The sequence below is a fragment of the Lemur catta genome, chromosome 18, assembly GCF_020740605.2.
Source record: "Lemur catta isolate mLemCat1 chromosome 18, mLemCat1.pri, whole genome shotgun sequence".
Lineage (NCBI taxonomy): Eukaryota > Metazoa > Chordata > Mammalia > Primates > Lemuridae > Lemur > Lemur catta.
In genome coordinates this window covers 13,358,543-13,379,749 of record NC_059145.1, presented here as the reverse complement: position 1 = coordinate 13,379,749, position 21,207 = coordinate 13,358,543, and the positions used below count along the sequence as shown (strand labels likewise).

Genomic DNA, 21,207 nt, shown 5'->3' with positions numbered 1-21,207 from the left:
GCTCAGCCACGCTTCTTGGGCTACAGTAAAGAATTTGGGGGCTGGATGTCATAGTTGCTGTGAGAGGGCTTTGTGAAAAAATGACTCTAATTTGTTTTCTAGGTCAATTCCGTCAACTGCAACACCAGCTGGAAAATTGTCCTTTTCATGAAATGGAGTGATAACAAAGATGACATACTAAAGGGAGTAAGTTTGATGCTTTTTGGGCTAGCAGCTTTTTGCTGCTTAGCTCTTCTTGGGGAAGCAGTTTAGTTCTCTTTTTACATTCATTTTTCCTTAATTCCTCCTTGCGTTGCCTTGCAGGGTGACGTGGTGAGGCTGTTCCACGCTGAGCAGGAGAAGTTTCTCACCTGTGACGAGCACAGGAAGAAGCAGCACGTCTTCCTGCGAACCACGGGCCGGCAGTCAGCCACGTCTGCCACCAGCTCCAAAGCCCTGTGGGAGGTGGAGGTGAGCGGTGGGGTGGGAGAGCAGGGAAAAGGGCCTGGGGGCTTCTAGCACCTGAACCTGTAGATGCACACTGTGTGTGTGTGTGTGTGTGTGTGTGTATGCACGTGTGTGTGTGCATGTAAGTCACAACAGGTGCTTATACCCACTCCATCCCCCAAATGGGTTGGAATGACGTAGCACAGTAAGTGCATCACCACATATCTGAAGGGTGCCGGATATTCTCGTGGAGGAAACTATTATCTACTTTGGAAGCAAACTCAAAAGTGAAATTGGAAAATTCTTTCCCTGGGCCATCTAATTATTTCTTCCATTTTTGTCTCTCCCTTGCTTGTTTATCTGGCATAACAACATTTAATCAAGTGTCTACTTGACATGATAGATAGGTGACTCCCATGTCGGGTGATGGGGTGGAAATGATAAAGTACGCACCAAGATAACTGGAACACACAGCAGAACGAGAGAGGTGACAAGGGGCACGTTGCACGTGCTCAGAGGTTTCAGTGAGGGAAGGACTGGCTGTGTGAGGGATTAAGGAAGACTTCCTGAGGGAGACAGGCGGTGCTTACAGGGCGATCTGCATTTCAGAAGGAAGAGGAGATTGGAGTAGGTCATTTCCTGTAGGAGAATGGCACAGAATTGGAAATAGGAGGCACCCTTGGGATAAAAGTCAGGAGGCATTTGGTGGGGAGTGTAGGACAGGCGTGAGAAATAAAACAGAAACTGTATTTGGAGACCGGAGCCTGAAGGGCCATATATCCAGGCTGTAGAAAGTTGGGATTTAATTTATAGGCAGGGCAGAAACGTGGAAAGTTGTTTTGAGCAAGAGAGTAACATAATCAGTGTGCTACTTAAAGAAGATAGGAGATTCTGCCCACAGCGTGTAGATTATTGAAAGGAGAGACTAGAATCGCAGGACCGAGAAGGCGATAGTTTGAGTGCTTGATGACAGAGGTAACGAGAGCGTGGACTAACGTGGAGTTCAGTTCCTTACCCAGGATCTTCCTCTCGTAGGTACAGTTCTCTGTTCGCTGCCTCTCTTCCTCCTCCCTAGCTTCAGCTGTGTTATGTTTCAACTGCCGTCTAGCTGATGGACAGTGAAGTGCCCAAGTCAAAAGTACCAGCTCAGTGAATCTTTACAAGTACATTCAGCCTTGTCACCAGCACGCAGACTGAGAAATAGAACAGTAGCTGCCCCCCAAAGGCCCTGTGAGCCCTTTTCTGGGCAGTGTCCTTGTTTTCCTCTTGGAGAGAGAACCACTGATTTGGCGTCTATCTCCGTAAATTAGTAGTGCATGCTCTTGAACTTGATATAAATGGAATCATACAGTACATAGTCTTTGTTTGGTCTGATTTTTTTCACTCAGCCTAATTATTTGAAGATTCACCCATGTTGTTACGTGTATCAGATCGCAAATTCCTCTTTGTTGCTGCTCCGTGTTCTGTCACACGGATGTCCCACAGTTAATCTGTTCACCTGTCGATGGACATTTGAGTTGCTCCCAATTTCTGGCTATTACAAATAAAGCTTCTAGGGACATTTGTGTCCAAGTCTCTGTATGGACATAAGCTTTCATTTCTCTTGGCTAGATACCTAGAGTGGAATAGCTGGGTCATATGGTACGTTTATGTTGAGCTTTGTAAGAAACTGCCAAACTGTCTTCCAAAGTGAATGGACCATTTTACATTCTCACCAGCAATGTATGAGAATTGCACATCCTTCTTTCACATCCTTACCAACACTTGGGACTGTCAGTCTTTTCAATTTAGTCATTTTAATAGGTGTGTAGTGACATCTTATTCAAATATTTTGCCTGTGTTTAGAATCGTCTCACCACTCTTTTAACATGGAAATTGTCATAAGTTCATCTTGGCCATGGTATGGAAAAGTTTCTACAGTTGACATGATAAAAAGGAATCTATATAAAGTTTTTGTTAATTTCCACCCTCTATCCATTTTCCTCTTTTCCTCGTCTCTACGCTCATGGCATTTGCCCTTTAGTTATCGTACGGGTCCACGTAAGGACCTGCCCATCCTGCTAGATTATAAACTCCTTGAGAGTTAGAACCTGGTCTCGCACTTTGTCTTTGATCATTGATGTCCCTGTGGTCCTCGCCATAGAGTTTTTAATACATTCAAAACTGCACATCAGAAACACTTCTCATGTGTGATTTGGATACTGTTGCAAAAAAAACCAAAAAACAACGGAGACTTTCTCATCTTCCCAAGTTAATGCAAACTAGAAAAAATTGAAAATTGAGAAAACAAGGGAAGAAGTGAACTGCTGTTTCATTAACTTAATGTGCCCAGTTCCATGGAATTCTATGAACAAGATATTTTTGCATAGTTGACATCATTTTATAAACAACTTTACACCTTCCTTTAATGTGCTGTTATAAACTAAAGAAATTTAGAAATACTAGAACCCTATAGAAGTCACTGTGGCTGACTTTAGTACCTTAAAAGCAAGTACTATGTCTTACTCAACATTGAAATGAATAAAATACGGTGACTTTTTGTGGAGAGGTTTTTGAGGTATGGACTTCTAAAAATTTAGGTACTTTACTTGAAAGTCCACTTCAGAGCATTTTTTTTTTTTTTTTCTTCTTCTGAGAAGTAGCAGCTGTCTAATTCTGATTCTTTGAAAGGTTGTTTCCTGCCAGTTTTTCCGCTTGAATTTCCTAGGAAAACACATTGACTGTCTCTCTTTTTAATTTTTTTTTTTTTTTGGCAGATTCTGGAAGAGAAAAGAAGGAAGACAACACCATGTATTCTATATTTTTAGTTGTGATCTAGGGTCTATATTACACTTCTGTAGCGTATTGCAGTCAACTTCATATCATACCCTATTGTTTACATATGACAGAAGAACCCTTAACGGTGTACTTCTCTTTTCCCTCCTGTCCTTTGTGTTGTTATTGTCATACGTGTTACTGCTACATATGGCATAAACCTCACAGTGCATTTTTATTTTGCCTTGTTTAAACAGTCACTTATATTCAAAGGCATGTAACAACAAGAGAATGGTAGTCTTGTATATTTACCCATGTAGTTAGTCCTAGCTCTTAATTCCTTGGTGTAGATCCAGGTTTTCATCCAGTCTCATTTCTTCAGCCTCAGGAACTTCCTTTGTATTTCTTGTGGTGCAGATCTGCCAGTGGCAAATCCCCTCAGCTCTCATTTGTGTGAGAATATCTTTATTTCACCTTCATTTAAAAAAATCTGTTTATTTTCCTTTTTTTAAAGTAACAGCTTCATGGGGCTACACTTCACATTACCACACCATTCACACATTTAAAATGTACAGTTCAGTGGTTTGTAGTAGATGTACAGGGTTGTGTGACTATTGACACAGTAAATTTTAGGACATTTTTTTTCATTCCCAAAGAAACTCTCTTCTCATTAGCAGTCACTCCCTGTTTTCCCTTAAAACTTCCCCATCCTGCTGCCCTTGATAGCTAATCTATTTTCTAGCTCTGCAGATTTGCTTATGCTGGACGTTTTGTGTAAATGGAATCCTGCAACATGTGGTCCTTTGTATCTGACTTCTTTTACCTAGGGTAATGTCTTGGTCTAATTCGGACTGCTATAGCAGAACACCATAAACATCAGAAATTTATTTTTCACATTTCTGCAGGCTGGAAGTCCAAGATCAAGGCACCGGCAGATTCAGTGTCTGGTGAGGGCCCACTTCCTGGTTCATCTGCTGTGTCCTCACATGGCAGAAAGAAAGTTAGGGAGCTCTCCTGAGTCTCTTTTTATAAGGGCACTGCCCCCATCCATGAAAGCTTTGCCCACTCATAACCTAATCACCTCCCAAAGCCGTCTCCTAACACCGTGGTGGTTAGGTTTTAACATAGGAATTTTGGCGAGGAGACACAAACATTGAGACCACAGCAGGTAATATTTTCAGAGTTCATCCATATTGCCACATTTATGAGTACTTCATTTATTTTTATTGTCAAATAATATTCCATTGTATGGCTGTACCATATTTTATTCACCCATTTATCATTCGACAGCATTTGGATTATTTCCACTTTTTGGCTCTCGTGAATAATGCTGCTACAAACATTCATGTACAAGTTTGTGTGTAGATGTGTGTTCTCAAGCCCCTTGAGAATGGGATTGGGAGTCATGTAGTAACTCTCCGTTTAACCTTTGAGGAACAGCCACGCTGTCTTCCGAAGTGGTTGCACCGTTTTATGTTCCCCCAGCAGTGTGCTAGGGTCCCAGTTTCTCCCTATGGCTTTCATTTCTGAAGGATGTTTTTGTTGGATATAGAATTCTAGGCAGATAGGTTTTCTTTCTGTGCTTTAAAGATTTTGATCCACTGTCTTTTGGCTTGTGTTGTTTCTGATATTAATTAAGTGGGTTTTAAAAATCTTTGTTCCTTATATAGTGTCTCTCCCACACGCCCTCCCCCCCGCCATTGCTTTAAAGATTTTTTTATTTCTGATTCACATTAATCAGATTACCATGTGCCGCGCGCGCACGCGCACCTGTGTGTGTGTGTGTGTGTGTGTGTGTGTGTGTGTGTGTGTGTGTGTGTGTGTGTGTATCTTGCTGGATTTCACTGAGTGTCTGGAATCTGTTCTTCCTTTAAAGAGTATTGAATTTTTCTGTTTTGTTAGTAAAGTTACTTGTGGATCAGTTTGATCTTTTGGAGGCTTGTTTTCAAGCTTCATTAGGTCAAGTGTAGCGTAGCCTTAACTTGGGGCTGAGTTAGCCCTACTTCTAAGGTGGGACCCTTTTGATGTCTCTGATAATGGCCAAGGTGTTCCACAGGGTCTCTCTGCTTTGGCCTGTCCGAACCAGGGCACCTCCCAGCCCCATGTGAGCTCTGGGAACATTGAGCTTTCAGCTTCCTTGTTCTTTATTTGGCCATGTTAACCGGGAGACACTAATTCTTCTTTGGAGAGACATTATTTAGTACTCCCATATGTCTGAATTTGGTTGTTACATGTGACACTTGCAGGGGGTTTGTCGGAAGATGCTGATTTTTTCTTTTGCAGCTTATAAATACCACTCCTGAACTGTGACTTGTGATGTCTCAGATTCAGTGTCATCCTGAGTATGGGTTGGTATTTCTTCAACTCCTGGTGATCATTGTTCTTTTTTGCAGGTGGTCCAGCATGACCCATGTCGGGGCGGAGCTGGCTATTGGAACAGCCTCTTCCGTTTCAAACACCTGGCCACAGGGCATTACTTAGCAGCAGAGGTAAGTAGCAGCACCATGGTTTTCTCTTTCAAGACTGATGCACTTAACCACCTTTTTCTCACTCTCCTGTAGCCATTGGGTAGCTAAAGACTTAGGGAAATAGTCACCTTGCTTTTCCTCTTGTTTTTCTGTTTCCTTCTGCCTCATTTCCCTAGAAAGAAAGAGACAAAAATTATAACCACATTTTAGGGCTTGACAGGGGTTCTGATCAAGATATGGGGAGAAAGTAACTTAGAAAATAATGCCAGTCTACCTGGCTCTTGTGGCATGATGGACAGCGCATTGGACTTCTAGACAGAAAATAATGCCAATCTAGGTTTTTAGAATTTTCTTTCTGTTTTGCTCTTGCATACTTCCCTCCCCACATCTTATCTGCCAGCCTCACTGCTAACGTGAGTAACTGAGTCTCGGCTACAGCGGAAACCTGGTATGTAAAGTCGGAAGCCTGGAAGCTTTAAGATGTGCAGAGTTAGACAATTTTATAAAGAAATCTGATTACTCAGAGCATGAGGGAAATAGAGTATCTTTTACTTGTAGGAATGTCAGAAATCACAGCAATTAACTTTAATGTCTGTGAAGGGTTTTTGAGGACAGGAAAGACTCAGTACTGAAGGATAGGAGGAATTTTAATTCCTGTATCAAATTAAAGAGCCATCCTACTGTGACAGATGCTGAGTTTTACTCTGATCTGCTGGAAGATGTATGATGCATATTCATGTCAAATTCTAGTCGTACATCAAAAGACCCTTCCTGTTGTCTGGCACCATTGGTGAGACCACTCAGAGATTTCCAAGGTGACACGTGGGCATCCGATGGCTTCTGCGACCAACCTGAGGAATGCTGAAATCTAAATGTGTTCATCCCTGGGGTGCCTGATATGTGTATGAACTGATGATTTTGAAAAGTTTAAGAACTAAAGATCAAGTCTAAGTTTAGATTTAAGATGGAGCCGTGGGGGAATCATGGACCCAACTAATCATTTGTCAAAAATGTTGATTTATTTGGTTTGCTAAAGACTAATGGTGATTGTGTTATCTGTTATGTTTTGAGGCTAATGTAGCTCTTGCTGGAGAACTGAAATTTTTTTTAACTAAAAATAAGCAGGATTATCATTGACTGTGTATTGATCTTGTATTTATCTCAGACTTCTAACTGTTGTTTTGCTGGTGAATTCATTGTGTTTCTCCGTCTACACTTGAGAGACGTCCGTTGGTGACTGGTAGATTGTTCCATGTGTGTTGTACCCATGTGACATGTGTCATTGTTGTGGCATGCCGGTTTCATGAACAGAGGGAAGGGACAAGTTCTTAGCCGTTCAAGGATGTTTGCAGGCCTGGAAGTCTCCTGCAAGTGGGGCCCAGTCCTTGACAAAGCAATGGATGTTTTAATTTCCTAATGATTCTTTTTCATCAGGTAGACCCTGACTTTGAGGAAGAATGCCTGGAGTATCAGCCCTCAGTAAGTATGGGCAAGAGCCTTCCTGTCTTTGTCCCGTAGGGTGAGGCCACATGACCTGGAACCCCATTTAAGAAACTGTCACTGTGGCCATTGAGTGCTGGGGAAGGAGAAACCCGCTGCCTTAAAAGAGGGTCATGTTCTTTTCTTCCCTTGAGGGGGGTCATATCCCTTTGTGTCCTGACTGATCCAAGGGTCTGTTGGTCATGGTGCTGCTTCTGTGTGCCTGGTCAAGGGGTCTCTGCCTCTGAGTGGGAAAAGTTTGCAGTGTCACTTGGAATACTGCTGGCCTGGAGACAGTGACGGCCCATGTAGAAGTTGGCCTTTTACAAACGCTCATCTTACTGCTGTTGACCTCAGCCTGTGACTCACTCAGATTTTTCAAGGAATAACTGTGTGAGGTGGGTAGTGTCACTGAGACTGTGCTGGCAACACAGGTGTGGTGCACCTGGCATCTGATTAGACACTCAGTTGTCTTACTATCTTTTCTGTCCTTGCTTTCTGCAAAGTCAGAAATAGGCTTTTGTGTATAATGTGGTTTGGAATATTAATGCCAAGTGGAATTTTCCGTGGAGACCCTGTTGCCAAGTTCTGCTGCCGTGTAGGCACTTGGGGTTCAAGTGTCCACCGTCACAGGTTCAGGAAGGCAGTGGTTGTGGTACGCAGAAATGGTGGGTATAAGTAAAACAGTTTTTTTGTGGAGTGCCTGATTTTGGTCTAGTATAAAAACAAACCCAACAAAGCAAAAAACCAAATAGATATTGCTCTATTTGACATGTGTCCGTGTGATGATCTCAGTAGTGCATATGGTAGGCAGTATTGGGGATATTTTTTTTCCTTTGTTTTTTAAGTTAAATTTTTAAAAAATTGGAAGGACTTTGACATAGGCACATTAATGAAGAGGGTTGGAGTGGAAATAATTCAAAATGTCGCTGTCCTTGGGAAGTGTTGTGAATCCTGCAGTCGCAGTTACCTTCCAGTTGTGTTTGGGAAGAACATGAGTTTTGCAGGAGACGCGGGGGAGTCACAGCTGAGGGCTGCTGGTGGGGGGACTTGCTGGGGAGCTTCTCCTCCTTTTTCTGCCCCTTGGTGGAGCACCTGAGGCTCACCTTCCTCCTTTTACCCTCATCACCCTCACTTTGGGAGTCCCTTGTGAAAGCTTTCCTCCCACGGTTAGTATGTCTGGGAAAACACTGACAGTCCAACTTCGTGTCAGTGCACAAGGAGTTTCTGGCACCTCTCTTGCAAAACCACTCTGCACGGTGTGCATGGAGTTATTGTTTGAACACTCGCACTGGCAGGGGCGTTATGTTTCCTAAAGCAATTCTTGTCCCCCACACCTTCTTTATTTCAAGAGAAGGAACTACGTTTGTGTGACTGGTATCCAGCGGTCTCGTGCTGCGTCCAAGGTAACACAGAGTCAGTGTCACCTCTGAGGTTGAGCAAGCCCTGGCTTCTTTCAGTGACAGCTGGTGTCTGAGTGCATCTTGTGCTCTTCGGGCTGCGGGGCTGCTCCCCTGGCCTCTTGGTGTGTGAGGGAAGACTGGCATTTGCAGTGTAGGAGGAAGAGCAGAGTGAAGAAAAGCAGGATAGAGGAGAAGACGGACCTGGGTTTAAATACCAGACCTACCACTTATGAGCTGTGTGACCTTCGGCAAGTTACTTTCCCTCTCTGAGCCTCAATGCTTTCATCTGTATAAATGGCATGTTTTAAATTGTCCAAGATCAGGCAGATCTAGACTCTCAGACTGTGGTCTGCATGTGGAGGAGGGATGTGTGTTAATATTGAGAGACTCCTGTGCCCTTCGCCCTCTTTGTGGCTGGAAAACCTAGTGTTGTTTACACGTGGGAGAGGGAGCACCCCATTCCGCCCTGCTCCCTGGTTTCCCTGAGACTGGCATCCAGTGCCTGTGTTGTTTGCCTCGGGCCCCATTCAGCTCTCTTGTGCTTGTCCTTCTAAACTGAGCACCCTCAAGCCACTTGCTTGGTGCCAGAGGGAGAAAAAGGACAACGGAGGCTCACTCTCGTCCGCGGGCTCTCGCACATGTGCCTTTCCTCCCACTAGGTGGCAAACGCCGACTGCACACTGCAAGCGGTGACGATGCGGTTTCGCAGTCACTCTCCAGACACAGTGGACTTAATGCGATTGTGATTTTCCTCCAGACTCCCCGCAGGTCTCCGCTGTTTAACTGCCAGCCTGTAGCCCAGCCCTGGGTCTCGAACCATCCTCGGGTCAGAGTTTATTCTGAAAGTACTATGGGGAGCACTTTGCCAGGCAGTCGGGAGAGAACAAAAGTTTAAAGATCTTTCCCAAACTGAGGCTGTAGAGGTGTTCTGTCGCTCTCTAGTTAACTCTTATTTTTGCCTAACTAGAATAAGGGGTCTCGGGTTTGTTTAGGTAGAGGGACGAGTTATAGAGGAGAATGCGTGGAGCAAGGAAGAGACAGAGGTTTTGGGTATTAAAAGAACTATTTTGTATATATATACATTTTTAAATTTACAGACAGAAGTTGTGGCCACTGCTGAGCCGACAGAGCAGACTGTGGCTGCGTCCCCACCTCTAAGGCCCGGAGTTAGATCTCAGGCTGTCCCTTAGCCTTTGCTTTCATTTGCTGTTCTGGATTCTTTTGTCTTCCTGGTGACGTCTCCCTCCTCCCTGTTTGGAAAGGAGGCAGGGCTTCGGCCTAAGGAAAGCGAGCCAGTGACAAAGTGTGGTTTCCCAGCAGATGCAGGTGGATGCTGTCACCCTGCAGGTCAGGGGTTGAGAATAGTCCCCGGAGAGCGACAGCGCAGAGGGAGCCGGCAGAGCGTCCCAGAGCCAGCGCCTGGTCTAAGCCCACCCCTGAAATCTCCTCAGGCGGATAGACGGGCTCTGGCGCCTAGAATGGGCTTTGCCAGCGGCTTGGGAAAGCTCCCTCACCGAGCACCAGCTTTCACTCACGTTTTCTTCAGTCTCTGCCAAATCCCTGATGCAGCTGGAGAGGCCCTTCTTGTCCGAGTTGTCATCAGCCGCCCTCCCCATTAATTATGGACATTTTTTCCAGGGGGAGGCTGACTTCTCAAGTAATTTATTTTTTGGCCACGCTGAGATCGCTGCTTACGAACACTTGGACTCAAGTTTCTTTTATTTTTGTCTCCTGGGAAGTAGCTGTATGCATCTTATTGTCAGCAGACAGTCATCACCATAGATTAACACAACGGCCCATGACCAAATCCGCGGGATGAGTTTCCTCGACGTGCGTCCCCCTCCCGCAGCTGTGCAGACGGGTGTGGCTCTGTGGAGCCCTTTATCACCCCGAGCTCTTTCCGCGGGCATCGCTTGTTGTTAACTCCACACTGTTGACACATTTTTATCGCAACACGAGGAGGTAGAGAGTCAAGATCCTTGGCTCACAAGACCAGTTATCATCCTCTGGGACTGCTCTGAAACTGTGGTCCTTTTCCTGCCAACTGTTGATACTCACTAGCGTTTCTTCTCCGTTCCTGTGGATTGTGGAGTAACTGTAGTGAGTGAAGAGGTTTGGCATGCAGAGTTCTTGATTCGATGACTTTTCCTTCTCAGGTGGACCCTGATCAGGATGCATCTCGAAGCAGGTTACGAAATGCCCAAGAAAAGATGGTGTACTCCCTGGTCTCTGTGCCCGAAGGCAATGACATCTCCTCCATTTTTGAGCTAGACCCCACCACTCTCCGTGGAGGTGATAGCCTTGTCCCAAGGTACGATTTTTAAAATTGCTTATCCCAGGAGAATCGGGGCCAGCATATGCAGCCTGACCATGGCTTATAGGATTTGAGGCAGAGTATGTAGCTTTTTGAAAGCTTCCATTTTCATTGACTTCCTCCCTATCACCTAGCTAGCTTTAGGTCTGTAGAACCCAGTTGCATTTCAGTTTAAGTAATTGTTTCCATATGTTGTATTCTCTATTCTGGAAGTTATTTAATGAATTTTTCTTAGGATCCCAGAAGACGGGAATGACATTTATATAATATGCTAAATGGTTTAATTTGCTAGGAAAAGAACAGAAGCATGTCATTTAAAATATCACATTATTCCATCAGAAGATGCTTCCTGGCATACTCTTGGCAAAGAGGGAGTGAGGTGCCGCTTGGCCATATTCCCCAGTGGGTTGGAGGAGATCCCCGTGATCCTGTGGGAAGGGAAGGTTTGTCTCTGGGTCAGCTGACTGACCAGGTTGGAGACCCCCTGCTTCCATATTCCCTCCATTCATGACTGTGTTTTCTTGGCAAACTTTCTTTGTGGAGAGTTGTCCTCAGACTGATTCAAAACTCAGAAGCAGGAAAATCTTTGTGATCACTCAGGAAAAAGCATCCGGCACGGTTGACCAGTGTGTTCACTTATGATCTTGGATTGGATCTTTGCTGTGTTTGCTTGGAATGAATTTTTATTCATTCTTGCCCTTGGCCACCAACCTCAGAGCCAGAGAAGAGCAGGGTATCATGTTCATTGATCCTGTGGAGTCATAAAAAAACCTTAGGTGTAATACACTCATTTCTCTCCATCTTAAGTTGTGTTAAATTTTGCTCCTTTAAAGATCAGAAAGTCTAGGGTTAGATGTATGAATATCCATAAAATGTTATGAGCAAAGGCATTTTTATAATAGTCATAGTTACAGGAATCTTTCAGAACCAGAGTGAAAGGAATAATGCCAATCCTGGATATACTAAACAAGACTATAAAATTGCGTGCAGTATGCGTAAATTGTGTGCATGAAGTCAACATTGGGAGAACATCCAGCTCTGTGGCTCTTTTGTAATTGTCCTGATATCATGGCTTTTGAGTTAAGGATTGGGAATGGGTCTTTGGAGGAATTGACAGAATGTCCTTTTGTGTCTTAAATGAAATTTGACATAGAACTCTATAGGATGTAATCATCCAATTAAAAGCTAAGCCCTGAGCGTTGGTTATACTTTGAAAAGGTGGAAATGAATCCAAATCACTCAGAATAAAAAATGCAAATCTCTTTGTCAAATATCTTGTTCATGTTGTTTAACTTATATTCATGCTAGTCGGGTAAATATCACTATGGTTGCCCTCTCCTGGCCTAACTTACAATGTTCAGAACAGTTTCAATGGGGAAAAGAAGGGATCTACTGAAGAGGTGTGACTGGTTCCATCTTGTTGCCCTTTCTAGTGAGCATGGTACGCCATTGTTCTAAATGCTTTCTAGTGCAAAAACTTGCATTCTCTTTTCTCTGCCCCTGCCCCACCAACGTTTAAAGTTCCAGCTCAAGTTTTCTTTAACAGAAAACTTCTGTGACTCTCTTGAGTGTTCCTTGACTATCTCCCAAGGTAGCGCTCTTTCCTGTGCATCTGTTATTTATGATTGCCTGGTGTGCACTGAGCTGCTCTCACTCCTGGGATGGTAGGTTTTTTTAAGCTCAAAAATTATGTCATTATTTCTAGTAGTTCTTCAGAAGACAAGCAAAATTGAAAAACATTGTAAAAATGATTCACACTTACTGTGAAAAGAAACAGCAACAACGTTTTAAAACCTCATGGAGAACAAAGAAGCAAATAAAAATCACATACAATTCAACTATTCAGAAGTAACTACTTGTAACATTTTGGTTTATGTACTTTCAGACAGGTCTCTGAGTGTACAGAGATGACTGTATAATTTATTATCAATGGGATCATATACTATTTTTTAAAGATTTTTTTTACTATTTTTAACATATTTCCAAGTAAATGAGTCTTGATTATCATCATTTTAAATAACTATAGTATTCCATTTGTATGCATTATAATTAACTAGGCCATTATTGAGGCATTGGATTATTTACAGGTTTTTACTATTATAAATAATTTCTTATTCAACATCTTTGTGCCTCATTTCATACCTGTGCTATCATCTCTTAAGGAAAAATATCCAAAAATGGGATTGCTAGATGAAACAATAGACATGTTTTACACGTTATATATTTTACATGTTACATACAAAGGGCCAGACTCCTTTCCATGGTTTTAGCTGATTACACTCTCACCAGCAATGCACAGGAGAACTTATTTCTCCAAGTTCTTGTTGATAATGGGTTTTATCAGTTAAGATCTTTGAAATATAATACAATAAAATGATACGTTATTTTAATTTGTGTAAATTGTGTGTAAGATTGAATGCTGCCATGTTGATTGGCCATTGGTATTTCATTACTAAATTACTGATCCATGTCCTTGTCCAATTTTCATTTCCAATATTCATGCTTTTCTTATGGATTTTTTAAAGCTCTTTATAATATGTGTGGATTCAGTCCTTTTTATGCTAGAGGGTTTTTTTTGGTTTTGTTTTTAAAGCATAGAGTGCACTGGTGCACTGTAACCTTGAACTCCTGGGCTAAGCGTTCTGCCTCAGCCTGCCGAGTAGCTGGGACTACAGGTGTGTACCATCACACCTGGCTAATTTAAAATTTTTGTAGAGTGGGGTCTCACTATGTTTTCCAGGCTGGTCTCGAACTCCTGGCCTCAAGGATCCTCCCTGTGCAGCCTCCCAAAGGATTGGGATTAGGCGTGAGTCATCATGCCTGGCCTAGGGTTTTTCTTTCAACTTTGTTCATGACTTTTTTTTTTTTTTTTTTTTGCTGTACAGATGATATAAACCTTAAACTATTTAGTAAGATTTATCCATCTTTTACTTTTAAAATTTAGGAATCTTACAGTTCTCCATGGGGTCTGTTAAAAACTAAAATAAAATTTAGAAATATTATATTTTGTTACATGGTTCAAAAGTCTTTTACTACCACAAGATTAGTAAATATTTACTCATTTTTCCCAGGTGAAATTCGTGATTTCACTTTTTTGTTTTATTGATCCATATAAAATTCTAATCACTGCTTTATTATCTCTCGTGATAAGCTCAGTAAGTACTTTGTGTTGCTCTGTCTGACGGTCAGTCTGTGCTGAGATGCTCATTTACAGGGTATGATCTTGTGTTTGGAAATGCAGCCTTAGAGTCACTATGAATCATTTTCTGTCATAAGTGCTTCAGAAGGTAACTAGAACCATTTGTTCCTAAGTTATATTGTCTAGTGTATGTAGTGGAAAACCATTTTGGCATTCCTTGCTATTTTGATAAAATAAATTCTAGACCCAGGACTGTAGAGTAAACCTAAATATTCCTGTCCTTAAGACCCTTCATTTTTTCCCTTTAGGAACTCCTATGTTCGACTCAGACACCTGTGTACTAATACCTGGGTTCACAGCACAAATATTCCTATTGACAAGGAAGAAGAAAAACCCGTGATGCTGAAAGTAAGTCCCAGAACTTGGCCGCCTCTCCTTGGTCTCATGTTTCCTAATGAAAGGGCTGCTTTGAAGACAGGCGGGGGAGTATGGCGCTGTGAGTTCTTGTTGCTTTGGCAAGAGCATGGTCATGCCAGACTTGAACGCGACGAAAAAATTCTCTCCAAGAGACCTGGGTGAAGCAAGCTCAGGGCTTTTGAAATAACCAGAACCTTTTATTTTATTCCATGGCTCCTGCCCTAGTGGTTGAGCAATTGTCAAGATTTCATGACTGTCTGAAGAATGCTTTTGGCTGGGGGAATGTTTGCTTGTGCCCTGAGGTATATCGAATGTCCAGTTGATTTTCCCCAATCCTTATTATTTATTCCTCTATGTATTTCAATATACACTTTTATTTCTTGAACGTTCTCTCAGCCCCTTTACTTTCTCTCCCCACCTTTCCTTGCCCACTGTCTCCAGGTGCGTAGAGCATAATTATACACACGTGGGGGTTTTCTTTTAAAAAAGGGAAGTATACTCAAACAGAACTTTTCTTTTGTTGTGGCATTGGGGAAGATTATGGGATTTTTTTCTTCTACTTTCATGAACATTTTTGGGTTTATAGAAAAGTTGGAAGAATGGTGTCTACCCTTATAATACTCCCCACTTAGAGTCAGTAATTACCATTTGCCATATTTGCTTTTTCTCTATATATTTATATGTAGACATCTTCTTTAATTACAAGAAGCTTACATGTTCCCTGTGATAAATGAAGTTGCAAAATGATAATAGCTTTCCCTTTCCTGCCTCACTGGTCCCCATAATACCAATTTCCAGAGATGACAATTGTTAACCATTTAGAGTACGTCCTTGCACATGTTTTGCTGTGTCATTTTAACTGCAGGATAGCCCCACGTTTTTTGAATTGCCCAATATCCCGTAAATACAGTGTTTGATTAATGTCTGACCCTCTCCATCCGAGAGACTCTCACAAAGGCCACCTTGAATTTCAGATTGGCACCTCCCCCGTGAAGGAGGATAAGGAAGCCTTCGCCATAGTTCCAGTTTCTCCAGCTGAAGTTCGGGACCTGGACTTTGCCAATGATGCCAGCAAGGTGCTGGGCTCCATCGCGGGGAAGCTGGAGAAGGGCACCATCACCCAGAATGAACGAAGGTGAGCACCCCGCAAGCCCTGCACGGCTGTCATCCCCACCGCGGCTCCCTGGCAGCCCTTGCGGACGGGGAGGGTGGGGACTCTGCACAGCTAAGTGGGAGGGTAGCCTGCCTTAGCATTTATGGGTGGCTTCAGTTCGTAATTTTCCAAAAGTAGGACTTTGGACTCAATTTTTGAGAATCTCTAAAGTTGTAAAGATGTCTTCCTCTCTTTCTCTATCTCAAACTTGGTCTCTAGAACCATGTTACTAAATGTCATGAGATGAGGTTACTCTGAGATTAAATTTGACGGCTGGTGTTTTGTGAAGGCGATCATCCTTTTGTGGACAATAATGTGTTTTCTGCATTTCACTCTTTTTGGTGCTTGGCCTTGGTTGTCAGTTTCGAGGAAATTGGAAGGAATGGGTCTGGTCCTGCTTAACTGGTTTGTGTCAGTCCAGAAGGTTCCCAGGGTGAAGCTTTCAGCCTGTCGAACATTGAACACTTCTGTCTCTAATAGCTTTTTTCCTCCTAAGGTCTGTAACCAAGCTGCTGGAAGATTTGGTTTACTTTGTCACCGGTGGAACTAATTCTGGCCAAGACGTGCTTGAAGTGGTCTTTTCCAAACCCAACAGAGAACGGCAGAAACTGATGAGAGAACAGAATATTCTCAAGCAGGTCAGTGAGATGTGATGTGGGGGAGTTAGCGTCATAAGCCGTCAGTGGCATCACTGCTCTCGTGGAGAGATTCTCACCTGGAAGACTTGATCAACTGACGTTTTAATAGATTTTACTTTTTAGAGTAGTTTTAATTTCACAAAAAAATTGGAGAGTACGGAGAGGCCCACATGCCCCCATCCCCACACATATGCAGCCTCCCCCACTATCAAATTCTTGCATGAAGGTGGTCCGTTTGTTACAAATGATGAACCTACATTAACCCATCATCCCAAAGCCCGTAGTTTACATTGGGGTTCACTCTTGGCGGTGTGCATTCTGTGGGTTTGGACAAGTGTATAATGACATGTACCCCCATTATAGTATCATGCACAATAGTTTCACCACCCTAAAATCTCTGCGCTCTGCCTGTTCATCCCCCCTGCCCAATAACCCTTTGCGACCATTAATCTTTTCACTGCCTCCATGGTCTGCCTTTACAGAATGTGATGGAGTTGGAATCATGCAGTATGTGGCCTTTTCAGATTGACTACTGTCACATAGTAATGTGCATCAGAGGTTCCTTCATGTCTTTTCATGGCTTGACAGCGCAGTTTGATTTTTTTTTTTTTTTTTTTTTGGAGATAGTCTCACTCTGTCACCCAGACTAAAGTGCAGTGATGTCATCAAAGCTCACTACAACCTCAAACTCCTGGGCTCAGGTGATCCTCCTGCCTCAGCCTCCTGAGTAGTTGGTAGTACTGGCACACACCACCATGCCCAGCTAATTTTTTTCTATTTTTTGTAGAGATGGGATCTTGCTCTTGCTCAGGCTGGTCTTGAACTCCTGGCCTCAAGAAATCCTCCCATCCCGGCCTCCCAGAGTGCTAGGATTACAGGCGTGAGCCACTGTGCCTGGCCTATTTGATTTTTACCATAATTGTTGAATGTACATCATGTGAGAGTTTACCTGTTAGGAACCTCAAGTAGCAGTCAGTTGACAACTTTATTTTCCTCAAAAATATATAAAGTGCAATGTGTCCTTAAGGTTATTTTTTTATGTTTGGGAGATTTGGAGTATTTGATAATCTTGGAAGGCCTATATAGGCTCTTAGAGCACACCCTATAAATCACCACAATTCTTTCCATAAAGAATGAGTAGTGGTTTACTAGAAATACATAGATGGTATTATTTGATTTAAATGTAAATATACAGTTGTAAAGACAAATTGAGGGCAGGAAAGTGCCAAATCCAGGTTAGGTGAAATGCGCAGAGATGCGTATCTCTCCGTAAACCTGCTGAGATTGACCCACAAGCTTGGTGTGAAATTTCTGGCCACCAAAGCTAAAAGAGAAACATATTAGTGCAAGTCTCACAGTTTTCCTTTAGGAACATGGGATTTGAGAATCCCTTCTCCTTTTGCTCTGTGATATAGTCAAAATTTATTAACAATCCATCATGTTGCAACAAGGATTTCAAGTCCAAGAATAAATTATGTGCAGCTGTTTTGTGCGATGACTCCCAAATCAGACCTCTGGCTTAGTGCACATTTCTATGATAGCAATTCCTTGAGGGGCCAAAATAATTGATTCAGTGGCAGGAGCCTTCATTGATAGTGTGTGTCAGGCTTGTTACCCCCCCTTTTCATCATTGTAACACCCTTGTGATGTAGGTATTACTCTTGCCATTTTACTAGTGAGAAAACGGAAGTTTACCTTGACCGCATGATCTGTACTGCGAGGAAGGAACAAGATGTGTGATTTTAACCTAGAATCTGCCGATTCCAGAGTCTGTGCTCTTAACCATTTTTCTCTAAGCACTGCACCGTCAGGTATGTCAGGACCGGTCGGGTCCAGACAGATTAAATTCACTAGTACCAATCTGAGTTGATGGACGGGATAGTTTTCAGGTTATTGGTATGTTTGGCTAGAGAAACTTTCCCACCTCGTCCAGCCGCCACTGAGCTTGTATTCTTCCCAGACAGAGGCTTAGCCTTGGAAACACCAAATGATGGCAGGTTTTACTCTTCACTTTCACAAACAGATCTTCAAGCTGCTACAGGCCCCCTTCACAGACTGCGGCGACGGCCCGATGCTCCGGCTGGAGGAGCTTGGGGACCAGCGGCACGCTCCCTTCAGACACATCTGCAGGCTCTGCTACCGGGTGCTGAGACACTCGCAGCAAGACTACAGGAAGAACCAGGTTGGGGTTAAGGATTGATGGGAAGTGACTGTCAGTTTTCTCCCTGAGGTTTAGGAACTTTCCTCGTGAATTTTAAGTGTCAAGTGTATATTTATATAAGGAATAGAGAAGAGTTAAGGGTTGTTTGCTCTTAGAAAGGAAACATAGATTGTTTGCAAGCCCAGGAAGAATATTGTTACAGAATCCTTAAGACAGGTACCAGAGAATTCTCCTTCTGCATCTACCTTCCCATGAGATTTCTGTTTTGGAGTTGCTGGCACATTTGTAGTATTTTTAATGGCATATTCCCTTAAGGCTTAGGGGTGAAATGATCCAATGTGTTTATATTAAAGATACAGTGGAATCTCTCCCTCCTGCCTCCTTTTCTATCCTCCATCTTTGCTAGGAACATTCTCTTTATTTTGGTTCTGGCTTATGTTTTATGATATTCTAAGTCATTATCTATATTGTATATGTTATACATGGATATACATAGTATATGTATATACTTATACATGTATATACTACATATATATAGGTGTTGTTTTTCTCCCATGAAATAAATGTTCTAACCTCTTTGGGGGCTCCAAACAACTATAAGATGCTAAGGAAACCCGAGAACTGTGTTGCTACATCATTGGTTCTCAGCTGGGGTACTCTGGTTCTCTGACGACGTTTGACAATATCTGGAGACCCTTTGAGTGTTCTAACTTGGGGATGCTACTGGCATCTAGGGATGCTCTTAAACACCTAGCAATGCACAGGACATCCCTCCACAACAAAGACTCATCCTGCCCAAAATGCCAGTAGTGCTGAGGTTGAGAAAACCTGTACCACATGAAGTCCTGTAGACCAGTGGTCCCCAACCTTTTTGGCAACAGGGACCATTTTCATGGAAGACAATTTTTCCACGGACTAAGGGGTGGGGTGGGGGGTGGTTTTAGGATGATTCAAGTGCATTACATTTATTGTGCACTTTATTATTATTACATTGTAATATATAATGAAATAATTTTGCAACTCAGCATAGGTTGGGGACCCCTGCTGTAGACATACAAAAGGATGCTTATTGTAACCTTGACTCCAGTCACTTTATGTTAATTATCCCTGCCTTATGGTGCAAGAGGCTTTTGTTTTTAAGGTTTCACCTGCCTCTGTAACTGGTCTTTAAATCTAAACTTTACTTTGTAGTTAAAGGTTTTTGTTGTGTCATCAGAAAGGTAGTGTTGACCTTAAGTAATACTTTAGAAATTTAACCTTGTTAGCAAGCTGTGGTTACTTCAGTGTGTTGATATTAAACATACGCAAATAGTGCCAGAGGGATTTCATACTGCTCCTCTCCTTCATCGTCAGATGAAGGGATATCAGGGTCTGTAGGGTGTGCCAGGACATTTTGCTTGTACAAAAGGAAACTAAATCAGTCTCCCTTGGTGTTGCTTAGATTGGACGTCTTTGCTTAGTTGTGTATGGATGCTATGTCAGATGGTAGATGATGAATTCCCAAACATGCATCCTTACTGAGTGTAGGCTGAGAAACATGGCCTGTGTCCACCAGGTTAATCCTCAGTAGTTTCCAGGATTTAGGAATTAATGGGAAAAAAATTAAGCAAGTTTCAAGGGCCACTTGAACTTTGAGCAAGCAGTCTGTCCTGGGCAGGGACATATCTTTGAACAGAAACAAACAGCTATTCATAAGAGGTTTCCTCGAGTTCACAGATATTTCTATGGAATGTGATGTCTGATACCAAAAGAAAGAAGCCAAAATTGTATTCATATTTTCCACGAACGTAATTGATTATCTTAGGTATTCCTGACTATCTTGTGCTACCCACTGACTTTTAAAAATGTATTTTTACCCCAGATAAAGAAAATGAAATGGGGTAGCATTGGTCCAAATTCCAGGTAGGCTTACCCTGTGTTTATTTAGCAGCACAGAGCAATGGGGCACAGTTAAGTCCTCCTGAATTAGTAATAAATTCAGAGGTTAAAAACAGCCTTTGACCTTTTAAAAAAAATAAGTCACTAGATTAAAATTTATACTTGTGCACTTAATAAAATATCCATATGTAAACACAGGATGTTTTGCTTAATTACATTTGTATGGGAGCTTTAGTAAAATAAAGGATGTGAGGGAGTTTGCAGCTATTGACCCAGAGTAGAAAGTTGTAGAATGATGTTCCGTTCTGCTGTAATTACCCTTATGAGTGGTCATTCTCACCAGGGAACATTGCTGCTTTGCCTATTTTTAACTTAACCATTATTGCCTTTTCTCCTTCCTGCTGACCTCTCTTTTCTCTCTCTAAAAGGAGTATATAGCCAAGCAATTTGGCTTCATGCAGAAGCAGATTGGCTATGACGTGTTGGCCGAAGACACTATCACTGCCCTGCTCCATAATAATCGGAAACTCCTGGAAAAACACATCACTGCAGCAGAGATTGACACGTTTGTCAGTCTGGTGCGAAAGAACAGGGAGCCCAGGTGAGGTGGGAGTGGGGTCCCTGGGGTGGGATGGCGGGGTTGGGGGGCATCTATGCATTTAAGATGCAGGAACTGGCTGGTGCTTTTTACTAGGATTCCTTTCCTGAGGCTTCTAGGGACAGGTCTTGATTAGTTAGGTATTTGGAGGTTCTTTTGATACCTAAAAGTAGGCAAGAACATGGCATCAGAATTATTGGAATGAGTCAGGGGTAAGGGTTGGGGGGTGAAATCCTAGCTCTAAGTGTACCAGCCAGTGACCTTGGCTTTTTTCCTGGGCTTTAATCTCCTCATCTGCTAAATGGGTAGGTAGTTATGAAAGTTAAATGAGAATAAGTGCGTGTAAGGTGCCTGGCACTTAGCAGGTGCACAGTAAGAG

At 42.6% G+C, this 21,207-nt stretch overlaps 1 protein-coding gene across 3 annotated transcripts in view; it reads left to right on the top strand.

The window, feature by feature from the left end:
- Positions 1–21,207, top strand: part of ITPR1 (inositol 1,4,5-trisphosphate receptor type 1) — a 321,821-nt gene that overhangs the window by 130,518 nt on the left and 170,096 nt on the right. For 2 of the 3 annotated variants that reach the window (XM_045530791.1, XM_045530793.1), the window contains exons 9-18: positions 103–186; positions 304–450; positions 5,574–5,669; positions 7,083–7,127; positions 10,687–10,841; positions 14,292–14,391; positions 15,375–15,535; positions 16,050–16,191; positions 18,215–18,373; positions 20,659–20,831. In XM_045530791.1, coding sequence (XP_045386747.1) covers positions 103–186; positions 304–450; positions 5,574–5,669; positions 7,083–7,127; positions 10,687–10,841; positions 14,292–14,391; positions 15,375–15,535; positions 16,050–16,191; positions 18,215–18,373; positions 20,659–20,831 — 1,262 coding nt within the window. The remainder of the gene's footprint in view (positions 1–102; positions 187–303; positions 451–5,573; positions 5,670–7,082; positions 7,128–10,686; positions 10,842–14,291; positions 14,392–15,374; positions 15,536–16,049; positions 16,192–18,214; positions 18,374–20,658; positions 20,832–21,207) is intronic. The other variant, XM_045530792.1, reaches the window with a different exon arrangement.